Here is a 19,044-nt window from a genome sequence, read left to right as displayed (position 1 = left end):
TGAATGTCAAATTACTTGTGATGGTGGTGTGGCAAGGCAGGCTGCGCGCAAGCTGGCAACACAACAGCTAGGAAAACAATGGTTTGCTGCAGCAGGCTGCCGGGAGGGGAACGCCAATCTGCGCGTAATATTTTAATGAACAGTACCTTCTCATTGTACCCAGCATCCGGATTCATTGCCACGCTTTGCACACCATATATACTTGACAAGATTTTTGTCATTCGATAATGAGACTGAGAACTTGTAACTGGAGCATTGCAATAGCCAAGAAAGCTTCAACGCGGCACCATATTTCTTCACAAAATCATCTTGGAATTAATCCATCTCTCTCATCTTTTGCCGAGATATCACCCACGCCACCGGCGCGGCTCAATCTGCATTTTTAAGTAAGAGGTGATGTTGTAATGGCTGTTTGTAAAAGCCATCTTTTTGGCAATTAATGTGTCATATGACTGACCATCACGTGTTGCGTACAAGCTGCCCACCTCTAGAAGCTTGTTGAGCTGGAAGACAAAACCAACAGGGCAATGGACCTGCCGGTGTATTATTCGTTCATTGTTAAGCAAACATCATGTTACCAGCTGCACATTCTCTAGGATGTTGCCGCAGAATTGTTGCCACGTCTAGGTGAAATCCGTCAGATCATGGCGTGTTTCCTCTGTTACGGGCACGACACCAGGTTTCTTGATGACGAGGGCAAGCTGAATATTGCTTCGGTGGTGAAAGACTAGATTCAAGTATTAGATTTACTGACTAGCATACTACGAAACAACCTTGCCATCGTACCGCTTGCTCAGGGACGCATCAAGCTACAATAAGATCGGACCATCGAACGTCCGCCTCCTTTCCGCCGACGGCAAATATTCCGACTATAGGGCCGACAAAATCATGCCCAGTCATGTCTAGAGTATCCATCCTCCCGAACTGCTCTTTCTTCCCCACGCCATTGGAGACTGAGTACCAAAACACGAACTCCAGCTCAGTGTAGTCCACCCCAAACGTAAGACCCACGCCCTCAATAATCTCTCCCAGAGTTTGAGATGTCCTGCGATGAATATATCTTGCCTTATTTACAACCTCCAGAACGACCTTTCCAGCGTCTACGTCGAGGAAAGCTCGGATAAAACGGTGCTCATCTTTGTAGTAACACAGGCCAGTCTTCAGCGCAAAGCCAGTAACGAGTGATGGGACAAAACTGATGAGGCGTGCTGAACTCGAACCATTGAGACACCTCTGACGCTTGCCAATAAATGTCACTGGCTCTTGAAATTGCGCAATGTCACCCTTGCTTGCCGAGAGGGTAATGATTTTACCATCGTATCTGTAGCTTTCGCCAATGGGGTCCCGAATGTGGACAAACGCCACGTCTGGGCGCTCAAAACTTCTCCTGGATGGCCACGCCGGTGATGTTTGTTTTTCGATAGCAAGCGGTACATCCAGATGAACTGTGTCAATAACTGGATACTCGCCTTGAGGCCAAGTGGCTGTGGTGAGAACGGACTCGCGTCCCATGATGAATCGGCCGTTGTTTTTCCTTACACCTAGACAGACGAAGTACCATTTTCCTGAAGGATCTTGGAAAAGGTCTCCGTGGCCCGTATATTGAATATAGCTGGTGAGATTCGTTTTCGCAAGTACGGGGTTCGCTGGATTCGCCTCGTACGGACCCCAAATATCTCGTGAGCGTGCCATAATGACATGGTGATCGGCAAAACAGCCCCCTTCCGCGATCAGAAGATAGTACCATCCGTCCTTCTTGTACATATGAGGACCCTCGGGGTAAACTTTTGTGATGCCTTCCCAAAGCAATCTCTCTTCAGACCGTCTTGCCCCAGTCTTGAGATCGATTTCAAACTGCCGGATCTTAGTCTCAGGCGAAGGAGCAGCTGCACCAATTAGGTACACCCGGTCATCATCGTCCCAAAATAAGCTGGTATCTATTCCGTGAAAGTCGAAGAACACCGGGTCGCTCCATTCATCAGCCCATATATTTTTGGTAGACAAGATGAAATTTTGGAACTCGCTTTGTCCAGGGGGCAATGGTTCGTTATGGGAAACATTGGTGCTGACAATGTAGAAGACGCCCTTGTGATATCTGATCGTGGGAGCCATAATGCCTCCCTGGGCTGCTATCATTATTCCCTCATCATCAGGGCCAACGAGCTTGGTCAAGGAGTCTTGAAGGCTTAACATGCCTACTCGATTCAGAGCATTTCCTGAAGGGAACAGTCAGCAGCATGACTTTGTACAGAAACAACAGGAAATAAACGAAGAAGACGCCGGCAATACCAATATGCTTCCATTCTCTCAAGTCCTTTGACGCATACACCGGAAGACCAGGGAATATATGAAAGCTCGAGTTGACAAGAAAATATGTGCCATCTACAAAGACGATGGAGGGATCAGGGGCAAATCCTGGGATGACTGGATTGAGGCGAACTCGCTCCGTTGTTCTCTCGCTTATTTGATGTCTTTCGGCTGACATTTTCAGTTTGACTTGAGATAAGGCCGTATCGTTCCAAAGTACATCTTCAGAAACACTCTTATACTTCCTGGCATTGTGGACCGCATTATCGGCATAATTTTCAGCAAAACTCAAGAAACTCCTCGGCCTCGGGAGAATATGTCGAAAACCGCCTAAGAGCTATGCTTACTACTTGTCAACTGCTTGGGCTTGTGCTTTCTCTCACTCGGAGTTATCATGGACATCGTGACCGAGGATCCACAGTTCCCCCGACGCTCACAAACAACATGCTCCGAAGCCATTATTTCGCGTGATTGGTTCGGCCAAACACCTTGTTTGTTGTATCACTGCTCAGAATCCCACAGCAGCTAGTTCATGAACCTTTGCTAAGCTCTCGGTATATCGCAGCAACTACTCTTAGTAAAATGTGATCCACTTTAGCGTTGGCACCGTGGCAGTTGCCAACCGCTTCAGTTTCCATCTCCAAACACTAGGTACCACAAACGAACGTTACAATGTACAAATAACAATACAAAAGGGCTTGATTTCCATGCTCGTGAAGTTGAATTCTTTCAGATACAAAGACACTACGACTCCTTCATCAACCGCCAATATGATCGCCAACGACGAACATCAGTCTTCTTCGCATCCTCACCTTTCGCGCGGCAAGCATGGTACCTGTCTTATCGTCAAGGGCAAACCCTTTCTCATCCTTGGTGGCGAGCTGCACAACTCCGCTCTCAGCTCAGCTCGCTACATGGACGACATATGGCCGGCTTTAAAGAAGCAAGGTTTCAACACCCTACTCGGCTCTGTGACTTGGGAGCAGATCGAGCCCACCGAGGGGGTGTTTGACTTCTCAGAGCTGGATAAGGTCATTCTCGGTGCGCGAGAACATGGAATGCACCTTGTGCTCTTGTGGTTTGGGTCGTACAAGAACGCTGTCAGCACTTACGTACCTGAGTGGGTGAAGAAGGACTCGAGACGGTTCCCCCGGGTACGGAGTGTCGAGGCAGGCGGTATCCGAAAGATTCTCGAAGTCGTGACGCCCTTGTCTGAGGAGTGTGCCGAAGCTGATGCAAAGGCATTTGGCAAGCTACTGGCCCACCTGAAGGATTTTGATGCAGACCACTCTACGGTCATCATGGTCCAAGTTGAAAATGAGGTGGGAATACTTGGCGACTCAAGGGACAGATCTGCCCTGGCTGAAGCGGCATTCAAGCAGCCTGTCCCGGAGCTCCTGCTCCGTCATCTGGGAGACAATCCGCACCCGAGATTTGCGAAACGCTTCCCCAACGTTCCTAAAAACGGCCAACACTCATGGGAAGACGTTTTTGGAACCGGAGAGGCCGCCGATGAAGCATTCATGGCGTATCACTTCTCTCGTTACATAGGCAAGGTCGCCGCGTCGGGCAAGTCGTCCTATCCAATCCCGCTATATGCAAACGTGTGGCTCAATTTTGACGACCTCGAGAGCCTGGATGTCGGCCTCCCTACCTCCGTCATCACAGGAGCTGCCGTGGCCGGCGGGCTTGGGCCGGGAAAGTACCCTTCCGGTGGACCATGCCCCCACGTTCTCGATATTTGGAGATTTAATGCGCCTGTCCTGGACTTCATCGCACCAGACTCCTACTTGCACAATTATGAGATGGTTTGCAAGGATTACACAGAAAAACAAAATCCGCTATTCATCCCTGAACAGAGACGTGACGAGCATGGGGCTCGCAGGATGTGGCTTGCCTTGGGAACGTATGATGCCCTAGGAGTCAGTCCGTGGGGTGTCGAGTTCGATCCAAAGCCCGTTGGCAGGGAATTCAAGCTTATAAGCCAAGTTACGGATTTCATCTTGGGTTCCTCCCCAGGGGACCGCTTTGGGTTCTTTTTTGACGAAGTGGGTGATCCAAGAACTGAAAGATCATGGACTAAGGTACTTGGAGACATTCAAGTTACGGCTGAGCGAGCCTCTGTCTTCGGTAAACCGGGCCCTGGTGGGGGCATGATTATCAGGTTGGCCGATATGAAGTTTCTTCTTGTCGGATACGGATTTCAGGCCAAGTTCAAGAGTTTAAGAAAGGAGGTTGGGTTTACAGGTATTTTGAGCGCCAGGGAAATGGAATACGAGGAACCTGGAAAGCTTCGTCCATTACGTTGGTGGAATGGTGATGAGATCAGAGGCGGCTCTGCTATGGCTATGCCGAACGAGGAGCCTGATCATGGAGAATTCCCCATTCCGGCCTGCATACCTGCTCGCACCGGTATAACGGAGATTAAAGTGTATGTTCTCGAAGAGGATGCTTAGTGACTCACGCACTCGTCTTACTGTCTTGTGATAGAAATTTCGAGCCTCTGGCGTTGGCTTTTCTCAATTAATGGTTACCTAGCAAAGAGTCTAATGTTCCCTACCTTATGTTTTCCTTGCCTTGTAGCCGCCTATCCGCCGTTTTTATCTTAATTTTTGTGACGGGTAATTGCATTGACTGACTCAGCTACTGTATGAACAGCTATTTTACAGACCGCCAATTATTATTGCCAAAGGCGGCCCTGTCACCTCTGAACGTTCCATGGCCGGTGTCTGTCGTTCGAGTGGTAATTACAACGCCAGCACCAGAGTCATGAGGTCCTGGAGCTGCTAAACTTACCTTTCCCAGTGATGGGGTTTTCATTTGCCCTAATCCCGAAATTTTGTCTGGGCTCTCTCTCCGAATGGACCTGGGCTAGGCTCGGTGGCTCGTTCCTTTTAGTGTTCCGCTCCTCGTTCTCGTTTCTCGCTCCCATCCTCGTTCCGCCCCCCTTTTTTCTTTCTTTTTTTTGCCCCTCTTAACTTCTTAAGTCTTCCTTTTCCATTCCTATCTTCCAATTCCGGCCTGTAAACTCCACAAATATGCCGAAGTGCCAGGTCTATTTTCGCATTACAATTTACTCTATGAACCTGCATCTACTGTTCTCCCAGAGCTCAATAGCCGGTAGGCTTTTTCTCTAGCTGTTTACAGTAGCTCTACATATCACTTGTTTTCTATGTTGTCAATCTCCTAAAGATCATCGTTCATCAGTGTGACATGAACCATGCTTCCTTCGTCACCAACAAAGGAAATCTATATCCCGTCGGCTTAATTGAACGCGCATCGGTACCTTATATGGAAGTAATCTTTTCCTCTGACCGGAACTCCATTATTAAGTTATCTTTACCGACCGTCATGGGTCTGTGCAGGGTTATTCTTGCCGGCGCCTTAGACTGATCTACCAGACCCCATGAGGAATTACGATTTCGTGTGCCACCATAGTGGGGGACGAAAGATCACAACGTTTCTCCGCATGGTTTCACTGGGACGCGACCAAGTCCAGATGCGTGTGACTAGTCAACCACTCGTCTAGTGCGTCAACCGGTGTTATAGCGGGAACTGAGTTTGGCAGACTGTCGATATTGACCAATCGCAATCTATTCGGGTTCCTCTCTCGTTCACTCTCGCGAGGTAACTCAGCGTGGGCTTCGGACAATCTGTGGGTGTTTAAGGATATTTGACCGAGACGTCGTATCTGACCGCCCCTGAAGCCAACAGACGTTCCAGAGCTTCCGTCTTTTCATCCTCTACCCAACCAGCCATCCAGACAATATTCCACCATCTTTCCGCAAAATTGGCTGAAGTCAACTGGCAGTCCCACGTAACCTCATGACCCAATTCCCCCACTGTACCTTATGACCAAATCCGCGCCAGCCAATATGTCGGGTTTCGCCCGAAGTAATGCCTCAAAGTGTGCCGAGTTCTGCAAAAGATTGCAACATGCTTTAGAGGGTGCGAATCGTGCATCATGCTGCATCTTCGCACATACGCGTCCTGAAAGTGAAACATTTTCAGCGCAATCCCATTCTCGCTGGCAGCCGTCGGATATGGAATGATACCTCGAAGGCTTTAGCAACGGCTCTCGTAGTTTCAATCTAACAAATTTAAATGAACCAGGGCTTATAATCTCTGGAAAATACACTTTCTTTTCACCTCTATTGCGAATATATTATACTTAGGAAGTTGCCTTGAACTTCTTTATCTTTGACCTGTGTTCAATATTTCATCTCCTCCCTACGTTGTCGAACATGTTCCATGCAATCTCACTCCGTGAGAGAAGATCAACTTTCTCTCAGGAAAAGACGCTTGGATAGCCTGTGCCGTGGGAACCATAAATGCTCCCTCCATCGCAGTAGGGTTTAAGCTCGCGTCAACTCGAAAGTGCTGGAGTGCGACATAGATTGCTGTTTCTCAAAGCTAAGATCTTACGCCTTATTTTCTGCAGAAGGACCTTTATTTGGAGGACAACTTCTACTGGACTGGCCTCTAAAGATCAAGTGAAAGAACCTAGAATGACTTGCGGTTCTATTCTAGAATATAGAGACGTCTGACGTCTTGGATGAGTCCTTAGAAATTGTATTGTAACATCTTTTATGACTTGAATCTGTTACTTAACAAGCGCAACCTGAAGTTAGCCCTGCACGGCGAAGCAGGATAACTAGTCAGTTCTGAAGTAAATCAAAAGACAATCAAGACAAAGTAGTAATAGAAAATATATACCCGAAGAGAGATTGGCACCCTACCAGAGTTCCGGATCAGGGACCAGGGGAAGAATTTAACCAAGGATCTTTTGCTATACAAGCACTCAAAAAAGAGTTTTCATTCAATATTTTCCACGTAATTCGTCCTGGTCAAGTAATACCTCCGTACACAAGATCGGCATTAAACTTTTAGAGTACCAAGAGACAATCTGTTACACCGTGGTTAGGTTCTTGAGGCCTCTGAGCTGTCAGTATGGTTGTGCTTGCTGTTCAACCTCTGCCGGCCCGCATGCTGGATTCCCCAATCCCGCTTCAATACTAGGAAGGGTTATTGCGGGATTATTTAGGGATAGAGCTAATCTGTTAGGAATAGCCTAACAATCAAGAGTAGTAGCAAACGGGGTAGTTCTGAAGACAGGAATAATATCAGGATGCTAGGCCTTTGTTACGGACTATGTCACTGTTGATGTGGCGTAAGCTGTGCCTTGGAGGTACGTAGTGTTTCTACTTTAGTGCAGCCCAACAACAAGTGAGCAACTTGTTGGTAGGAATCCTTCTGGGCGTTCAGCTCAATGTGGTGTAACCTCTATTTTATACGTGCTGAAGGCTGTTGTATAGGCGGAGTCTGGCTCTTCACAGCTTAGGTCAATCCGGAGAGCAGCATGCCTGTGGCCCTTCAGTACCGGAGCGAGAGACGGAAGAAGCTGATGTAAAGGCCTGTGGAGAGGAGACCGCTGTTAACCCGGCGAGAGTCAGTATTCCCCCTATTTTTGAGGCTACCTCCTGACATCCTGTGAAATTTGAAGCTGACTCATGGATACCTACAGATGCCCCTGCATATATGGTAAAACTAGCTATTCCAGATCCCTCTGAGTTAAGGTACTGTTTGAGCGATGATACTTACGACAAAAAGGATGAAATAAATGTATGCTTTACTGGGATGAATGTTACAAATTGAGAGGTTGCAATTGTCTTAGCATAGGCCGCCCCAATACACCAGTGGCGAAAACAAGTTTGAAAACTTGAATTTTCGACAATAAGGAAAGCGTGCTGTTAAAATAGGCATTCCTCGCCTACGATCCAGTCGGATCGCTTAAACCTTACGTAGGCTATCATCTATCTCAAGCCCGGATCATCACCCAAAGGGGCAAACGGAGACCAGGATAGCCCCGCTCAGTACCATGGAGCAGAAGCTCCGTTTCCTCTCGTGATCCTTAATCTGGCTCGGCCATTAAATGTTGCCGGCTCGCTTGTTTGTGTAGCATTCTCCGGAATGAAAATGTGCCGATTGTGTGGCGGTGTGTCTTTGATAGGTAACTTTCAGAGCAAGACTGAGCTTGTTGTGTTGCTAGACAAAGAGGGAAACTTGCTTAGCGTGGTTTTACGAAACCTGTTGTGGGAAGAGTGATTTGGCTTTAACAAAAAAAGTTGGATGGACATTTCAACAGGCACTGAGACCCTGTGAGTCTGAGTGGTAAATCATTGCTGCCAATTGAGTTCAATACCTAGGTAGTCATGAATATATGATACACTGCACATCACACGCATGTAACTGCTTTCTGTCTGTACATCACGAAGTTCAATGGCTGCATTACAGTTAACTTCTCTGGTGAGACTTTATGTTTATACGAGCGAGAAAGCTCCATATATGCAATAGATTATATACATCCAGTAACAGTCCTTCAATAATCATTGCTTTAAGGGCAGGCAGGCGCACCACTACCGGTGTTGGCACCAGCCGGATCGCAGCAGCCCTCGGACATCTGCGTCTTCACGTCAGCAAAACTTCACAATTTGTTACTCAACAACTTATACGTACGTTTCCAGGGCCTAGATAGTTACAGCAGAGGTTGTGCTGTCCCCAAACTGTCGCAAAGGGATACGGGTGGTCAAGAGAACCCCATTTTTCGCATTCAGGGCTGACCTGACGCTCCTGGATTGCGGCACCGGCCACAAGGGGGATGAGGATAGCAGCGACGGAGAACTTCATTTTGAGGATACCGATGGTCTTGGTTGGAAGAGGTGGTTGGCAACGAGTGAATTGAGAATGATAAGTGCCTTGATGTTTTACACATGATGTTCTCGAGAGCGTATTTATACCCACAAGGTCGGTACTTCTCTTCCCCCTTCCCCGTTGATCGTCTCCTGATCGGATGAACGGCAGACCCCGGATGTGGAGCCGTTATTAAGTCAAACCGTGCCCGTGGATATATAGATTAAATTAACTTTCGGCCGATTGCTGGAAGCTTCCGGGCCTACTGCCCGAATAGGAGATGTCGCGGAAGCAAAACCACCCGCAGGTCTGGGGAGGCCCTTTTCCACTGGTGCCACTGGGACGAATCTGTGTCATGAACATCAACTTGTTTCCCCTCTATTTTCCAAACCTTCAACGGTTAAGCGAGGCCTCGACCGCCCAGCAAACCAATTCCGTTGAATGTTACCCCCTCAGCGGGGAAACCCGCAATTTAATCTGAACACGGAGGCCTCATACGACATCATCAGGACCATTAACACGGCTTGCCACCTGTGAGTGTGTATCTGAGTGTCTGCAACGGCTGTACGGACACCATGTTGTTCCGTTCTCGGGACATTAGAACGCCGGTGTCTAAGTGCTACTATATAGAAACTCTAATGCTTGCGGCTTCGAGGCGTAAGTGGCCATAAAATAGGCTCATATGTCTTGAAAGGTGACCGAGTCCATCTACCTGAATTAAGTGCTAACCACCAGGTATCTGTGTGATGTCGATGACGACCACCAACTTACCGACAAGTTTGAATATCGCCGAGCCATTGATCCGCTACTGAGCAGAGTGAAGACAGCGCAATCTGCAAATAAGCATAACTGCGTTACTTCGGATATGCTCGATCAGACAATATTTTTCAGTGGGGCAGTCATGCAGCTTCAGCCTTAAAGTCTTGCTCGACCTGCATTAGTCTAAATGGCGTCATTAAATAGAACCGTCATTGCGAATAACAAGACCTATTTAATTGAGTGTTACTGTCTTGGTGTCTTCGGGTACGCTGGCATAAGACGCAACTACCACTAGGTAACGAGATAGCCAGAGCCTTCTTGATTTATGCCCTGTGCTGATGCAAACTGGGTTACTGATCTACTTGAAGTGATTGTCCTATATGTCCGTCAACCGTCTGAAGCATTGATGTCAATGGAAGTATAAAATTCGACTAAGGATACCACACGTTTTGTACAATGTCTATGTTCAGGAGGAAGAGGCATCAACAACTGAAGCAGTTTATCTTTGACTTGTCCCAACCAAATCGAACGTCTCTATTTGATAGGTTGGCGCCATAAGTTTCAATGAATACAGAAGGTTCATTTAGTCAATATTCATAGCATAAAAGGGTGCTATATGCCGATATGCAGAGCCTTTTGATGGACTCTATCCGTCACTCTGGAAGCATACCTCTGCACCCTTTCAGATATGAATGATAGGCGAATTATTGTTCACTACACAAATGTTTACATACAGAGAAAAGAATACAGCTACCAGCACTTGCCCGTTGTGGCCAACATTATATAGGGCTTCTTTCATGTTATGGCCATAGGCTCCCGGAGCTGATCATATCAGGCTAGTCAAGCACTGTTAGATATGCAGCTGTTAGAGAAAGGCCCTTCACTTACCATTGGCTCTTTGCATTACGAACTGGGCAGCCCCACTTGCATCTTCGGCGTAAGTCAGATGGTCAATGGTGATGAAACCACCACTACATACAGCGTCGTTTTCATGGCATATTATCAAGCTCTTGTTGCCTGCGCCAGTAATGCGGGACGGGTTTCGGGGATCGCCAAAGGTTACAACTGAGTTGACCTTAGACATTGTGTCTATTGGCAAGGAGTCGGCAGTGCTGCGGACTACCAAGGCACCCTGTGAGTAGCCTGACATAACAACCTTGGTGTTGGGACATTTGGATACAGCTTCGTCGATAAAGGCGGTCCTGTAAGAATCGGATTAGCATGTTGGGATGCAGGACCAAGCCAGTGGCACATGGACATAGGAGCGATTACATGCTCGGCACGCCATCAGTACCGTTTCTGTTGAACCCGGCAAAAGTAGCGGGATACTGAACACCCTGAACGGCGAGAGATCTGCCCCCCAACCGCTCTTTTAAAGCATCCATGAATGGTGGGCCAGTGACTAGACCCAAGTTACCAGGCTCAGTCGTTCCCCGGGCAAATATGACAGTGATGTCGGCGCAGGCAGAATTTCGCTCCAAGTCGTTTGCAGTGGTCTCGAGGCCGGCTGACTCTGCTAGGCCCTGCTGCAAGGGCGTCAAAATCTTGCCCACAGCATCGAGCGCCGCCGCTCCTGCTGGAAGAGTGCTGATGATTCTTAGAAATTGATTCAAAGGTCCTGATGAAAATTTCGCCAAAACGTCTGGAATGTCCTGTCGTGGCTGGTGTGCTGATGATGAAGGTAGGCTTTCCATCTCGGCCACGGGTTTCCCGCCTACGGCTGAAGGAAAGCCCTGAACAAATAGCTGAGAGTGCACTGCGATAGCGCCGAAGAAGATCGCTAAGCGACGTCCGCTGCAAGGATTCGAGTTCATCATCTTTGGACAGTCTTTGTTTGACGAGTGATGGAAATGAGAATGTCTCGGAGATTGACGTTCTGAAGAATATAGCTTCCTTTAAGTAAGAAAATCCGACACACATATGCGTAGGAAGAATTGCTGCTTATTATGCTGTTTAACGTTCTTGGACAGTGATCCATGACAGGAATTTATGTTTCTACTACTCTAGCCACCGTGCACCATAAAAACGTCTAGGAATGCGTCAGTAATGCGACCTCCGCAGTTGTGTATGATTATGAAGGATGTTCACCCGCTTCGGCTTCCATATAAGGCAAAGACTATTATCTTTATTTAATCATGTTTCATCAGTTGCAGTGATTGTAATATTCTCCGTGTTGTAAAGCCACCTTGCCAAGATTACCATGGCACTGTGGTTTTGGTATACCTTATTCAAATGACGTCGCTTCAATGCTCGGCATCAAAATGAAGGTTTGTTATGAATGCTTAACGAGGCTACGCACCAGTTGAATTCGGCATGGTGCTAAAATTGAGTAACTGCCGTGGTAAAAAAGAGCCACTGTCTACGTAGCGCGGTAACATCGGCGTACGCTAGTTGGACTAGCATGGTTTCAAGGCCGGCGTCATTGCAACCATCTCAATAGTGGTTACCAAGAGACTGGTGTGTATTCCAAAGCTGTTGGACAGGTTGTTGAATGAGGTTCGTATTCAAGGCGGCTATGCAGGGTTCTACTGGTCATTTCAATTCTGAAAGGACCGAAGACAAGGAATGGGACTACGGAGCGAATGTATAGGATGTCAGACTCATATTAATATTGAGCGCATTAAGTACAGTGTTAACATAAACATTATAAACTTGTATCTGAAAACAATAAGTGCTCATAATTTCGTTACCATTTCCCATACTTTACGGCGCAAACTTGAACAGTGTCTCGAGCTGTTCCGATGAGTATTTGGCATTCAAGGCCAGCTGGAGCATAATCCGAGCCTTTTGAGGGTTCAGGTTCCAACCACGGTATGTGTTAAGAGCATCGCTGTCCTCAACAAAGCCTCCCATAGTCCTGCTAGATACCACGATCTGGGTATCGTGTTCTTGAGCAAGCTTCTTCAAGGCATCACGACCGGGCGTGGTCCAGCCTCCAGCACCCATACCGGCCAAAACCAAGCCCTTGGCACCAGCCTCGACGGCAGCGGTTGCAATGGCAGGGTTCAGCACCTGGTGACCGAAAAGAATGTCAACCTCGGGCAGAGCCTTTGTCTCGGAAACGTTGAAGTAGACGCGTCCCAGAGGCATAACAGGGTGATAGTAGAAAACAGGCTTGATGTCAAGGAAGAAGCCAAGGTAGCCCTGCTCGACGGCTTTGAAGGTGTCAAGAGAGTTGGAGTGGGTCTTGGTCGTGTAGAAGGCGCTGCTGATGCGGTCATTGAGCACAATCATAGTTCCGCGACCCTTGGCATCGGGGCTTCCAGCAAGAGTAACAGCCTCAAGGAGGTTGATGGGCCCATCGGCACTGATGGCGGTTGCGGGACGCATGGCGCCGACGACGACGACAGGCTTGTCAGACTTGACTGTAAGGTCAAGGAAAAAGGCGGACTCTTCCATGGTATCGGTACCGTGGGTGATGACAGCACCCTGGCAGTAAGGGTCGTCAAGGGCTTCTTGCACCAGACGGGTAAGGTTGAGGAGGATCTCAGGAGTGATGCTACCCGAGTCGACATTGGCGACCTGCACGCCTTTCACGTTGGAGACGTTCCAAAGTTCCGGGACAGCATTGATGAGAATGTCGACCCCGAGGGCACCGGCTTGGTAACCAGTAGTTTGAGCGTTGGACGCAGCAGAACCAGCAATAGTTCCACCCGTGGCAAAGATGGTGATATTAGGCAGGCTGGCGTTGAAGTGAGTGTCCCGGGTTGATAATTGATGCGCTGGGAACGGGTTGGTGATGGGAACGGGAGCTGGAGCAGCTAGGCTAAGGGCAAGCTGCGATGCAGCGAGAAGGAGGCTCGAGGTCTGCATTTTGTCCTTGAACTTGGCCGTTGGTTATTGGTAAGGTCTTCTCTGGATCTGAAGGCAAGTTGAAGAACACCGCTGCTCTGACAAAGTAAGACCTGTATTCAATGGGATGTTTGCAGTCTCTTATACTCCTGTTTTTTCAATAAACGACGTCGAGCGATGGTCATATCGGAGTCTGGTGACTTCGCCTTGGGACCAAAATCGAACTAATGTGTAAAAGCCTCATTCGAAGCCTTTGATTTCGCGCTAGAACCTGTCGGACATGCTCTAGACTGACAAACAATCTTTGGTTCCTTATCTGGGCGGCTGTGCTTGTCATCCATGTTTGGACCCGGAGACCATTATCCGTATGGTCGGTTATGCTTATCAGTAACCAAAATGCCGTTGGCAAGGGCAGCCGAAGCAAACATCCTGACTTTGATCTCTGAAGCAATGCCTGCTCGGTAATCGGTCGAGGGTCTTATCAATAACTTATCTTGATAGCTGAGGACCACGTCCTTGAGCGGATTACGGCATAGTATTGAGTCGCTCCGGGGAATTCGCTAGCTTATGTGCTAGCTTACTGAAGTCTTGCAGCTTACTTGGTAGCGTTTCTGTGGAGTTAACATGGCGTGGCGGGGCAATGGGGAAAAACGAGCGGGGATGACTCGCCAGATGGCGGGGGATCCTTGACCGCGGATGATAAGGAGCGGTAAAAATCCCAGCCCCCAGGAGAAGGTTCCGGTTCCGGCGATCCGCCAACGATCATCATGTGCAATCAATTTACTCAGGGTCATGGAATTTATTGATAAACAAGCTTGTCAGTATCAATCAATATCGAGCCGAGGGTATAATCAATGTTAGGGGGGTTTCCAATACCTGAACCTGGTCAACCCATCAGTTGTAGTGTAATATTAATGACAACACGCAGGATTGCGTGGATACGTCGGCTAAATCGTGAGGACATGACCATTTATGGTCGCCAAATTTCCAGTCTCTAGTCATTTACCGCTGTGACTCGTGTGGTCCGGCCTCAACACAGCAATTCACGATTCCCTCCGTCGATATAACTCCTTACACGGAGCTTCATTCCAAGGAGACCAATGTGGCAGACATGATGTTTTCTATCTCATAAAAGTTGTCCCGTAATCAAGTGATTCTGTTAAAATGAGAGCAACATGAATCAAAGCTGTTAATTAGCCTCGATGCGATAGTTTCTAACAAACACTGAACGGCGTCAACTTGGGTGATGGTTCTTAAGCATGTCATACGATACAATAGTTATGGTTTATCGATAGAGACAAGTCGAAGTTGATGCAACATGAGATCCAGGCATATCTCATATGTGAATTTCTGATCTCGCCGCAAACTGCAAAATGTCGTATATGAGAAGGAGCATGAGTGCATTGCAAATAAACAAGATGTTTCAGTTGCAAATCGAAATAAACTATCCAGTCTATTCAGTATACTTTGTAGGTTAGTCCATAGTCTTTCAATATTGTCTAGTTTGCCAATGCTCAATCAATAGTGAAGTCTTTGAACTCTTAAAAGTGCATCTTGCTCAGTAGTGCTAATGCCACTTAAGTTTCAATTAAAATAACTACGTAGTAAAAGTGCCATAATGTCATTTCGCTTTTTCATGCCAAAATGTTCCTCTGCTGTTTGAGTTTTCGGGCAGAACAGGAAATATAAATTGCTAGTACGGGTCGAGATTGCTTGCCACAGGGCTGGATAGTTATAGCACGAGTTTAAGGAGCGCTCGAATTGTAAGTATCTGGGAGAATTCTATAATGCCAAACTTTGGCCAGCTAAATGAATTGGAACGGGTCTAGCGTGTTGGTAACTTTCAAGTCCAAATCGTGAGGCTGCACCAAGGGGTTGTTGAAATCAAACCCCCGTTCATCACTGCTCAATGAAGTCCAATCCACGCAGTTATCCTTCCAACTGATTTAATAAAATGACTGTCAGGTTCAAATCAAACGGCTTTCTCGTTGGAACCACTGGATTCGATCTCGACAGTGGTTACGTTTCTCCGACGCAAGTTACCGGCCTCGTCATGCTCGGCGTCCCATTGTTCCACTTCAGCCTTAGGAACCTTGACCAGGCGATGCGTGTTGGCTCCATCATTATCAACCTCTACTATCTCAGTGCGGATCTCATATTTCATCCACTTGGGAAGGAGGTACATCCAGAAAACGTAGTAGAGACCACAAACGATCATGCTGGTAATAAGTTAGTCTCACTGGCTCAAAAGCTTATAATATTGCAGCTTTGCTGTAGGTCACTTACATTCCAATACCGACCACGCAATAGGTGGCGTACCAGAAGCTGACACTTCCGGCGTACGGGCCTCCCTTCGGGGGCCACCAAGGCATCGCCAGAACAAACACTTGAATGGCGAGGAAGAAAACTACGACAAAGTCCCATGCGCGGAAGTCAGAACGGCCAATTCCGGAACGTCTGCGACGCCGCCTGAGAATGAAGACACCATATGTCATTGCAAAGTTGAACATTGCGCTTGGGTAGGTTTGGAGGTCGACGACTAAGGGAACCAAAGTCAGCACTGTAACTAAGCTTATCAGAAGGGGTTCGCAACCAAAACGTACCAAAAGAGAATGCATCACCAGCAGGAGGCGCGACAATCATGATAAAAGTCATTCCCCACTTCAGAAGGTAAGGACCGAGAGGTGTTCCAAAGGGCTTGGTGGAGACCCAGAACTCGGTGAATGGCAGAACACCCTGGCGTCCAATCTCACGAATCATGCGTGAGGAACCGATGAGCACAGCCAACAAGTTACCGAAAGCACTCAATAGTACCAGGAAATTCAGCACATTGGCAGCAGCCTTGCTGTCACGGAAAAGCTTGGAGAAGAAGACAGACGCCGCAATCTCGCTGGCTCCCTTGAACTCGGCCTTGGGCACCGTGGCGAAGTAGGCAATGTTGCAGAGCATGTAGAGAATGGCAACGGTTCCGAGAGAAATAATGCCGTTCTTCTTGAGAGTGGGGATTGGGTTCTTGATTTCGTTGGTCATGTTGAATGCGTTGTAGTAGCCTGCGTAAGAGAAAATGATGCTGACTAGAGCACTGGAAAGATCATTTCCGTTATTGGTGGTGCCTTCGAACGCATTTTGAAAGTTGGCCTTCGGGTCGGGGATGTGCTTGACATTTCCTCCGAGGACGACGAGACCTGCTATGCTGATGCTGTTTACACTGTTAACTGCCGCTCAAGATACAAAGTCCCAGACTTGAAGATTACTTACAATAGCAGTGTGAGAATCTTGAGGACACCAATGATATTCACAAGCCACAGAGAGTATCTGTTGTGCGCAAGAACGCAAATGACGGCAAGGGTGTAAGCTGCGATGGCAACACCTCGCATCTGCCATTCGGTAGGCTTGACATCGGCAATTCTCCACAGATATCTTGAGAGAACTGGTAAGGTGTAAGTGGTTGAGTTATCACCTCTTTTGGGTTCTAAAGACTTACCGACAGCATTACTGCTGCTGAATGACAAAATGACGGATTGAACTGCAAAGGCGACTGGGAAAAAGTGTTTGGGCCGAGGGTATTGTTGTTCAAGGTAGACAACTTCGGAACCACTCCGGTTGGGGAAATAACTAGCCAACTCAAGATAGACGCTGAATCCAGAGGCAGCCATGAGAAAACCAATGACCCAGTACAGTAAAGATAGGCCAATGGAACCGGTTCGGTTAAGGATACTAGCAGCTGTATGCAATTGACATTAGCAAAAAAGTCGGATTCCGGCTTGTCTGTCTCAACCAGCTTTCTAAAATGCAAGGCGTTTTGACTTACGAGTTGAGAAAACACCGGTTCCAATCATCATGTTAATGTTCAAGAAGATAACCGCTGCCCAGCCGACATGGTAACCCAAAGGCGATTTTGACTCGACAGGCGCACCGACAGCCTCCTGGTACGATGGCTTGGAACCATTTCCACCTTTCTGTCGGGTATATGCGAGATCGCCATCGTGAATGATGGAAGGCTCAGAGTCGCTGGCCTCGGCATCAACCCGATACTCTGGCTCGGACTTCCCGCCGCCGCCGAAAAGCTTTGCAAATACCATTGTCAACTACCCTGAGACAATGCCTGCTGTTTACAAAACTGACAGTGCGCTAGTGAAGCGGTCAGATGAGCAGAGACAAGCCCATATATGGGTGTGTATGGAAATCTTAAGGAGGGCGAAATAGCTGAAGAAGTGGTAGAACTTGGTCTCAAGATGTCAAGATGTTGACACGCGGGCGTTTTATATAGCCGGGCAGATATTTGTCGCATACTGCCCGACTCATGTCCGCGGGTGTCAATACTACGGGGCAAAATCACACAATCGCCCTCCTCTTGGCTTAATTCCTCGTCGGTCCATGCTTCCGACCTAGTGGTTCCCTGTCGTTTCTTGGCTAAGAGATGCCCCAGTGAAGACAAACGCAAGGAGGCACACACAATGGCATGCCCCCAGCTTTGACAAGTCCGGGCTGCAAAGTGTTGCTTAACCCACTCTGTCTCGGCGGCTGCAACATCTGATCTCGTTGGTGGATGGCAAGGAAAGACTGTAAGGATCAGGCGCGTTCCCCGAGAGCTGAAGGAGACGCTCGAGCATGGTGTTCCCACCGCGGCTGATCCCTAGTGTTGTTCTTTCGTTCAGGTCAACCGTTGAATGTCTGGGACATCCAACCCCACGCGGGCGAACCCACTATTTCAATGGGGCGTGGGAGGCTTGCGATGTAGTGACGCCGAAGGCAAATGACGACATCTGTTCCGAGTAGCCAAAACCACTGTGACAAACAACGCGTTGGTTTCTCAAGTGCTTGGCTTGTACAGGTTAGGAAGATGATTCCCGAGACATGAAATGCGGCCAGTAATTGTTTGAGAAGCTTTTTCCCGTACGATTACGCTTATGATAGTTGTTGCGTGGAATAAATATGTAGATGTCGACGTCTGCCTACACAATATTTTGCAGTAGGCTCAATGAATAAGACAAAAAACATGAGAACAAAGTGTTTTACTCGACACTTCTGGCTTCTGATGCTACGCGTCTCGGGAAATCGGCCAGGAAGGGCAAAGAAGAGAAAAGATTGGGGAGACCCTCGCCTGAAGAGCTTGGCTGCACCGCCAACACTTGGTGTTCGTTCCACATCAATAGTTACGTTGGTGGTCGAAGATGCATAGCGACGAGGAAAAGACGGTTCCATGTCAAAATTATAGCGCCAACACCTCGTCTGCCGCGCGGTATTCGCCCGGGGTTTCCGCAATATCTCTCATGAGGGTGTGCCGCATCGCTCGGTCTAGACACGAGCGGGCATGCCGGGTTGGAAGGGAAGAAAAAGAAGAAGAAGAAAAAAAAAAAGAAATGCCGCTGAAAACCTCAAAGTATATTTTATTCAAACCTGACAAACGTAGGCTACCTTACCGAAAGAAGTAATGTCAGACGTGGGTTATGGTTCCTTGCAGGTTTGGGTTCATAACGACATTAGGCGACTTGA

At 47.9% G+C, this 19,044-nt stretch overlaps 6 protein-coding genes across 6 annotated transcripts; 1 reads left to right on the top strand and 5 right to left on the bottom strand.

Moving 5' to 3' along the window:
• Window positions 1–804: 804 nt before the first annotated feature.
• CTRU02_202723 (Xylosidase/arabinosidase) lies at window positions 805–2,485 on the bottom strand (the record flags this gene model as incomplete). The annotated part of the gene is made up of 2 exons (XM_036728884.1): window positions 805–2,216; window positions 2,290–2,485. The coding sequence occupies 2 exons, from the start codon at window positions 2,483–2,485 to the stop codon at window positions 805–807; spliced, it is 1,608 nt and encodes a 535-aa protein (XP_036579399.1).
• Window positions 2,486–3,077: 592 nt separating this feature from the next.
• CTRU02_202722 (glycoside hydrolase) lies at window positions 3,078–4,763 on the top strand (the record flags this gene model as incomplete). Its single annotated transcript, XM_036728883.1, has 1 exon — window positions 3,078–4,763. The coding sequence occupies one exon, from the start codon at window positions 3,078–3,080 to the stop codon at window positions 4,761–4,763; it is 1,686 nt and encodes a 561-aa protein (XP_036579398.1).
• Window positions 4,764–8,701: 3,938 nt separating this feature from the next.
• On the bottom strand, window positions 8,702–8,994 carry CTRU02_202721 (uncharacterized protein; the record flags this gene model as incomplete). Its single annotated transcript, XM_036728882.1, has 2 exons — window positions 8,702–8,767; window positions 8,824–8,994. The coding sequence occupies 2 exons, from the start codon at window positions 8,992–8,994 to the stop codon at window positions 8,702–8,704; spliced, it is 237 nt and encodes a 78-aa protein (XP_036579397.1).
• Window positions 8,995–10,587: 1,593 nt separating this feature from the next.
• On the bottom strand, window positions 10,588–11,573 carry CTRU02_202720 (cutinase; the record flags this gene model as incomplete). The annotated part of the gene is made up of 3 exons (XM_036728881.1): window positions 10,588–10,592; window positions 10,645–10,958; window positions 11,029–11,573. The coding sequence occupies 3 exons, from the start codon at window positions 11,571–11,573 to the stop codon at window positions 10,588–10,590; spliced, it is 864 nt and encodes a 287-aa protein (XP_036579396.1).
• Window positions 11,574–12,459: 886 nt separating this feature from the next.
• CTRU02_202719 (l-asparaginase) lies at window positions 12,460–13,569 on the bottom strand (the record flags this gene model as incomplete). The annotated part of the gene is made up of 1 exon (XM_036728880.1): window positions 12,460–13,569. The coding sequence occupies one exon, from the start codon at window positions 13,567–13,569 to the stop codon at window positions 12,460–12,462; it is 1,110 nt and encodes a 369-aa protein (XP_036579395.1).
• Window positions 13,570–15,520: 1,951 nt separating this feature from the next.
• CTRU02_202718 (high affinity methionine permease) lies at window positions 15,521–17,630 on the bottom strand (the record flags this gene model as incomplete). The annotated part of the gene is made up of 5 exons (XM_036728879.1): window positions 15,521–15,767; window positions 15,835–16,087; window positions 16,152–16,747; window positions 16,807–17,272; window positions 17,360–17,630. 5 exons carry the CDS (start codon window positions 17,628–17,630, stop codon window positions 15,521–15,523), a joined length of 1,833 nt encoding a protein of 610 aa, XP_036579394.1.
• Window positions 17,631–19,044: the final 1,414 nt, after the last annotated feature.

Source organism: Colletotrichum truncatum, assembly GCF_014235925.2.
Source record: "Colletotrichum truncatum strain CMES1059 chromosome Unknown Contig_0001, whole genome shotgun sequence".
Lineage (NCBI taxonomy): Eukaryota > Fungi > Ascomycota > Sordariomycetes > Glomerellales > Glomerellaceae > Colletotrichum > Colletotrichum truncatum.
This window is presented reverse-complemented; position numbering and strand designations above follow the sequence as displayed.